This window comes from Charadrius vociferus, unplaced genomic scaffold, assembly GCF_000708025.1.
Source record: "Charadrius vociferus isolate BGI_N301 unplaced genomic scaffold, ASM70802v2 scaffold608, whole genome shotgun sequence".
Lineage (NCBI taxonomy): Eukaryota > Metazoa > Chordata > Aves > Charadriiformes > Charadriidae > Charadrius > Charadrius vociferus.
Window position 1 is genome coordinate 524,981 of NW_009649605.1, and position 7,385 is coordinate 532,365.

The 7,385-nt window shown below is 51.5% G+C and overlaps 1 protein-coding gene across 1 annotated transcript; it reads left to right on the forward strand.

Annotated features, from left to right (window-relative positions):
* Positions 1 to 1,028: 1,028 nt before the first annotated feature.
* Positions 1,029 to 7,385, forward strand: LOC104291267 (solute carrier family 22 member 13-like). The gene is made up of 10 exons (XM_009890477.1): positions 1,029 to 1,400; positions 2,599 to 2,702; positions 3,508 to 3,662; positions 3,780 to 3,948; positions 4,298 to 4,418; positions 5,037 to 5,131; positions 5,703 to 5,917; positions 6,712 to 6,820; positions 6,976 to 7,185; positions 7,316 to 7,385. Exons 1-10 carry the CDS (start codon positions 1,029 to 1,031, stop codon positions 7,383 to 7,385), a joined length of 1,620 nt encoding a protein of 539 aa, XP_009888779.1.

Below are 7,385 nucleotides of genomic sequence, written 5' to 3' on the forward strand. Positions count from 1 at the left end.
TTCCGCAACTTTGCCGGAGGCTCAGATGTACTATCTGGGTTGAGAGTGAATGACAAAGAATTTGAGAAGAGACATGCAGTGAGTAGGTCAGTGTGTAGTGACCTGTCCTTATTGCTCCAGTGAAAGCAGCCAGGAGACCTTTGCCAAATTTCACACTGAATTCCATACACAGAGGGCAATCCGGCTTTCCAGTTTCCAGGAATAAAGATACAAACCACTCAGGGAGCCTCTCCAGGAAGCAGTTCAGACCTGCAGCAGAAATCAGGTCAATCTGCTTTTCAAGTGACATCACAACCTCGGTTAAATCCAAGCTGGTGTCATTTCTTATCCCCAAATCCTGTGTGCTTGGTATGTCTGTGTGCATAAAGTGCTATGTTTTTCTTAAGGGTACTCTCTAAGCCAAATCTATTTTAGGATTCTCCCCCAGACATAGGAGTTTAGATCTAGTTTTATGACTAACCAGGGTTTCTATATGGGGCAAATGAAAACTGACAGCTTAGGACACAGCTGTCAAGAACAAGTTTACTTGACTACCAGCCATATTTCCTGGTCCAGAGGAGAAATGCTTTTCTGCTTCTCTTTCCTACAGTCTCCAGGATGGGCTATATATCCATTAAGCCATTAATGAGAGCAGCAGATTTACTATGTTTTATTCACCACACTTAGGAAAATTAGCCCTCATTTGCAGAGACACGTCTCAGACAAAAACCTTGCACTGCAGAAGAGTTGCCTTCAAGAGGCCTGGGGAAACACTCTGGGCTGGGACAAGAGAAACTGTCCCCACGCTGCCCCCAAGACTGGCAATGCTCTGGCACCTTTGTTCTGGCCCCGAGAACAGGGAGGGAATGGCTGGTGACAAAGTACACCCTGGAGGACTGCAGTATATCATCATAACGGATAAATGTGCCGATACCAGTGTTCATTTTATCACACCTGATTAGGGGTTTAGTGCTCACATAGTTTAAACATTAATATTTGCCTATTTAAGCAAGGTGTCCTAGTGCAGCCTGGCCACTGAGGTAGTCATCATGACTGAGTTTGGAGATTTTATAAGTGCTCTTGGGGAGTTCGGGCTGTATCAGAAATTGCTGGTACTTCTCCTCTCCCTCCCACTGCTTCTTAATCCTTTCCAAATGATTGGCCAAGTGTTCATGGTTGTGGATGTGCCACATCACTGCAACACCAGCTGGATCCGTGCCATCGGCCCCAATCTGACCGAGGAAGAGCAGCTGAACCTCACCCTGCCCCGGGACGCAGACGGGGAGTACGAGCAGTGCTTCATGTACTCACCGGTGGACTGGGACCTCGACTCCATCATGGCGTATGGCCTGAATGCCACGGAGAAATGCAGCAGTGGCTGGGTGTACCCCTCAGCACAACCGCCTTCCCTGCTGACTGAGGTCTGTAATCACCTTTTGACATGCCGGGGATGTGGAAGGGAAGGAATAGGCATGTCCTGTCCTGTAGTTTGATAAGCCAATGCCAGATGTGGTGCAGTCAGGCTGAGATTTACACCATGCACTGGGTGTAAATCACACAGATTGGCTCGATCACACAGATCGCAGCTGTAATCCCTGGGAGGCTGTGTTCAGGAAGACGATAATGTAGATGCCCAGGGGAACCGCAGGCAGAGGCAGTGGAAATGTGAGTCCAGAACATGCTTTGCCCATCATCTCTCCCCTTTCCAGTATCCCCTTGAATCCATGATGCATCTTGCCTGGAGAGATCTTTTGGGTTTCCCTGCCACAGTTTCCCTTAGTCTTCAGCCTGGTTCTCCTCACATCACCTTCTCTGTGAAAGATGTTCACCTTCCAAGGGCTTGTCAGAGATATCTCTGGGGCCTCCAGAGAGCTTCAGGGCTGCAGCAGACCCATGGGCCATGCAGTTGAGCAAAGGGTCTGTCTGTCAGCATCCCCAACTTCTTCCTCCCTGGACCTCTGTTCCTCTCTCACATTCCTTCATCATTCCCTCATTCCTCTCTCCCTCCCTCTTTCCTCACTCCTAGCTCCAGAACTTTCTCACAGGTACCTTCCTCTGAGCTGAAACCAGAGGAGAGATTTCAGCCCCTGGCATTTGCAAAGGCTCCTTGGGGTCTCTGGAACACTGTGTCCATTTCACAGATAACTTCTCTGGAGGCTCCTCAGCAGATGCTGCATCCCTTCCCACTCCTTCAGCAGTCCTCCTTTACCAGAGGAAAGCTCTGCTGCCCTCCTGCTCTTCCTTCCACTTTGTCACACCTCTGCACCTGGAGAAGCAAGCTGCTGGGACTCTTATCCCAAGGTCCCACTATTAGTAGAACTTCCCAATCGGGAGAGTCCCTTGGGCATGCCTGGGCTGGAGGGGTGTCTTGCAGGTCCCAGAGCTTGGGAGATGTGCACCATGATGAAGAGGCAGGCTGAGCATCTCATATAGCCTGTCCCATCCATGACTTGTGGCCTACGTGCACACCATGGAGGCTTGTGTCCTTGGGGGTGAGAGCTCTCCTGCCAGGGGCTGGAGCAAGAGCTTGGACACCTGACTCCTGGGTTCACCATGGCCCAAAAGGGCTGTCCACCCTCAAAAAGCAGCTGGGGTCTGTCAAGAATTTCCTTCCTCCAGTTTGACCTGGTGTGTGACAAGAAGGACCTGAACGACATCTCCCAGTCCGTCTACATGGTGGGGCTCCTCCTAGGAGCCATGATCTTTGGACCACTAAGTGACAGGTGAGGAAACTCAGCCACCTTCCCAGAGTTATCATCCAGCACCCAGGAACAGCCTGGCTGAGAGTTCAGGATGTCCATGCACTGAGCATGAAATACTGCCTCTGCAGGACTTGATCCCCTTGACAGAGCAAGGGCATCTGGGGCCACCTGACATATCTGTAGATGTCTGAGCATTGGAAAGAGAGAGAAGCAGATACAACGTCATGGGGGGGGTCCTTCAGGAGTCACAGGTCCAGCCCTAACTGGTGTCTCAGATACCTAAGGGTCTCTCAGCTACCTAAGGGTGTCTCCAGGAACTCCAAAAACCTACATTTGGGCACAGAGTTGGACCCACCTTCAGCTGTGTTAGCCAGACCATGTGCACCTCCTTCCCATGCCTCTACTCAGCTCATGGTCACATGGACCGAAGTCCTCAGCTCCCTAGAGGACACGGCCACACAGGGGACGTGGAAGGCAGAAGGGTACAGCATGTGTACTGAGTGTCTCACTGAGGACCCCAGCACCACCGTCCATTTCAGTCTGATCCTCACTGCTCTCAAGAGAGGGGACATGGGGGCCCTTCAAGGGCTGAATCCTTTAGCAGCATCTCCTTTTGCCTTTGCTAGCACCACAATGGGTCAAAAGTGGAGATGCTGTTTTTCTTGCTGGTTACTTCCTGGGGTGTATAGAGGAGCTTTGTTCACATGGGTGTCAAATCTGCTCTGGTGTGAATGGTTCCCAAATCACTGTGTCTTCCATCTGGGCTCTTCCTCATCTCCATGGGGTCTCTCCAGGTACCAACTGTGTCTTCCCTCTTTCTCCACAGGATAGGCCGTCGGCCAATCTTTCTGATATCCCTCCTCCTCCAAGGTTTGTTTGGTGTAGCAATTGCATTTGTACCCCATTTCTACATCTACATGGCCTTCAGGTGTGTCGTGGGGGCTTCTGTGTCAGGAATTCTGATTACTGCCTTGGCGTTGGGTGAGTAGGATACCCTTGCCCTGAGGCAGACAGATGTGGCCTCACAAGATGTAATAATAAAAGATGGTCCTGTACCTTCAGGAAAGGGTGTCCCTGAACTTTAATTTTTCTTCTCAGGTACAGAATGGGTTGGTGTCTCCTACCGGTCAAAGGCAGTGCTGGTAACTCACTGCTTTGTTGCCATCGGACAGATTATTTTGGCTGGCTTGAGTTATGGCATTCGCAACTGGAGGCTGCTGGAGATTGCGGGATCTGCTCCTATATTTGCCCTTTTCTTCTACATCTGGTAAGTAGGAGAAGGGCAGAGGTTCTTGAAAACATCACAGCAGTGGGTGTGAGGGGTGGCAGTGAGGAGGCAGCAGCTCAGGAGCAGGCCGTGTCTTTCCCATTGGAGTGCAGATGCGGGAAGGACTTCTGCAGAGGTGAGCACATCTTCCTGGGGCACTGGACCCCTGAAAGAAGCAGAGGCTTTGCTTCACATCTTCAAATGCAGCCTCTGGGGACTAAATGTAGGCCTGGAAACCTGACCTGAGGAGGTATTTAGACATATGATGCTGGACATGGTTGGAGGGAGGTGGGCTGTGGGGAAACTCAGCAGGTCACAACAGCATCTCCTGATTTCTTCTCCTCGGCAGGGTGCTACCAGAATCAGCTCGGTGGCTGGTGACAAAAGGCAGAATAGAAGAAGCTAAGAAGGTCCTTCAGAAGGCAGCGTCCATCAACAAGCGCACCATTCCACCAGCACTCCTTGAGCAGGTACCTGTAACGGCATGCAGAACTTCTTCTTGTCTTCAGAGATTCTCCTCGGCACTTAGGTTTGCAGCAGCCACTGGAGCTGAGGTCGTACGATAAACATCTTTCCATGCCCGCTGGGGATGATTTGGGGGTGGACTGTGGGTGACTCCAGCTTCAGCTGCGTTGTACAGGGATGGGGTCAGGGAAGAGGCACAGGTTCTGCTGAGGCTCATCCTGGAGCTTTCTGGAGTCCACCTTGGGATAGGGAAAGGACTCAAATGCTTCTCTGGCTTTTCTTCTGTGAGGATTTCAGGAGTGATGAGGAGGAGCACAAGGTCTCTGTTTAGCTTGTGGTTTTCCATGCATAACTGCCTGAAGGCGGGTTACCTCCTTGCCCACCTCAAAGTCCCTACACTGGGGAAATGTTCATCCCGAGGAACCTCTTGGTCACCAAACTAGTGCGGTGGACACCCAGAGCAGATTCAGGAGCCCAGCCCCACTGGGCTGCCCTCCCTCCCAGAGCAGTTTGGGGTCACAAGCCTGTCCTGCCAAGGCTTTCCTTTGACCACAGATGGGAAGAGAAATAGCCAAGGATTTCCTATGCCATGGTTTGACTGTTTGGCTTTCTGCATTTTGAAGTTGAAGCCTGAGAACCAGACCCAGTCTGGAAGTATTCTGGATATTTTTCGGAAGAAGCACCTCCGGAAGGTGACTTTAATCATGTCGTGTGCCTGGTAAGACATCCCCTGGTCCCCTGTTTCCAAACTTCTAGGTGAAGAAAAGCGCAGATTGAGGGTTGAGAAGAACTGTAAATTCGCTTCATGTGATTTTTGGGGTCATGTTTATGTATATGTGTACCTCTGTTATCTTTCTGTCTCCCCAAAGTGGACCAGACCTAGCTTGTCTGGGCATGGGCTGGAGCTGATTATTCAAGATACTGTGGCTTTTGTGAGAAAGCCTGGAGCAATTCCAGCTTTTGGCAATCACTGGGCTTTGGAGTAGTTTTGTGCCCCTCTGGAAGTTCTGGGAGCAGTCTAATAGTTGCTGACCATATGAGGATCCATATATCTCATACAACTACGTCCCACAATATTGTCACAGGTGGTGACAAGAAGCAAAAAAGAGATTGGTGGGAGTGGGGGTTGGACTAGATGATCTCCAGAGGTCCCTTCCAACCCTAACCATTCTGTGATTCTGTGATTCTGTAAATAAGTTGTGTATGGTCTAACCACGCTAATTTTTGAGGATAATCACCTGGAAAATCCATCTCGTTACATGTTCTATTCCACTTTACTTGAATTTCAGGTTTGCAGACAGCCTTGTCTACTATGGCCTGAGCCTTAACGTGACAAGTTTTGGTCTGGACATCTACCTGACACAGCTTGCCTTTGGGGTGGTAGAGTTACCAGCTCGACTTTGCTGCGTTTTCCTGCTGCAGTGGTTTGGGAGGAAGAAAACCCAGGCCGTTCTCCTGCTGCTGTCTGGCTTGATGTGTCTTGTCATCACTGGCATCCCTGAAGGTGACCAACCTCTTCCCAACCCAAGTGCACAGCCGGGTAGAGCCCCAGCCAGCTCCATCCTGGTTCAGACCCCATCCTCCCAGCCCAGCTGGCTGCAGACCCACACTTGCTCCCAGGGGCTGAGCTGCCTCGAGTGTCGCAGCCCAAGGGACGGCACTCCCAACATGCTGGTTTTCTCTCTGCATGACTTTCTTCTCCTTCAGAGCCGTGCCTGGTCCTTCCACAGTTCCTGGCCCTTGGCAGACAGCGTCCATTACATGCTGCCACCCACTAGACACCGCCACCTCCTCTCAGAAAAGTGTAGCAGAAGAGATGCTTTAAAAGCCACCGTATCTCACTTTTTTAGATGAACAGGAAAAGCAAATCCCTCCCCACCCCTTACCTGTTTCTACCTACACATTGCTGCAGTCCACACTCTTGCCCCTGCTGCTGTGCTAGTGCAGTGAGTAAGGCTGAAGGAAAGAGAGGGGCTCCACGATGCTTTCAATCTCATGGATGTGGGAGTTTTAAACGAGCACTCCCCAAAGACCTGTGGTGGTTCAGAGGCTCACTCTAGTTGAGGATTTAGGAAATGCCCAAGGCCACAGGAGAAATCTGGGTTCTGTTTGCCAGTTATCCAGAGGGTATTTTGCGGGAAAGGGTGCACAGGGAATAATTTCCAATAGGTTAGGTCCAGATTTGCTTGGAAAGTCTGTTTGAAAGGGCTGTCCTTAGAAATCCCTCTACAGAGATCTTTGGTCCCAACTGAACCTTTTCCAAGGAGGTCACAGTGGCAATCTCCCCTCCTCCCTCAGACCAGCCTGTGGTGACTACTGTCCTGGCCATCATCGGCAAATTTGTGGCCACAGCCTCCTTCTCCACCTCCTATGTCTACACCGCAGAGCTCTTCCCCACCGTCATCAGGTGAGATCTCCCCACACATCGGGACTTCCCTCCACCATGGCTGGTGGCAGTGGTGGGGCAAGACCCCGGGGGTCCCCATGGCCACACTCAGTCCCACAGTGGCCCAGGGGATGCTGAGCCCTGCCCGCACCTCCCACTGCCCCTTGCTCCCCCAGGCCAACTGGTGTGGGGCTGTGCTCGATGTCGGCGCGGGTGGCAGGGATCGTGGCCCCACTGATCCACCTCCTGAGCCAGTACCACCGGGCCATCCCCATGGCCATCTTCGGGAGTGCCCCTGTGGTGGTGGGGCTGCTCTGCTTCCTGCTGCCTGAGACCCGCGGCACCGACCTGGCGGATGACACAGGGGCAGCCAACCCCCAACCGAGGTGAGTATCTGGAGCTTTGAACTTAAGGCAAAAAAACACCAAAGGTGTAAATTTAAGGCAGCAAGAAATATGTCAGAAACCAGGATGGAAACAGTATTATCTCTTCCTCTTTCCTCCTTGTCTTCCGCAGTAGGACACTGGAAATTTTGTCCAAGAGAGACACCGCAGAGGATGGAGTAGACTCAGAGAAGGACGTGTAG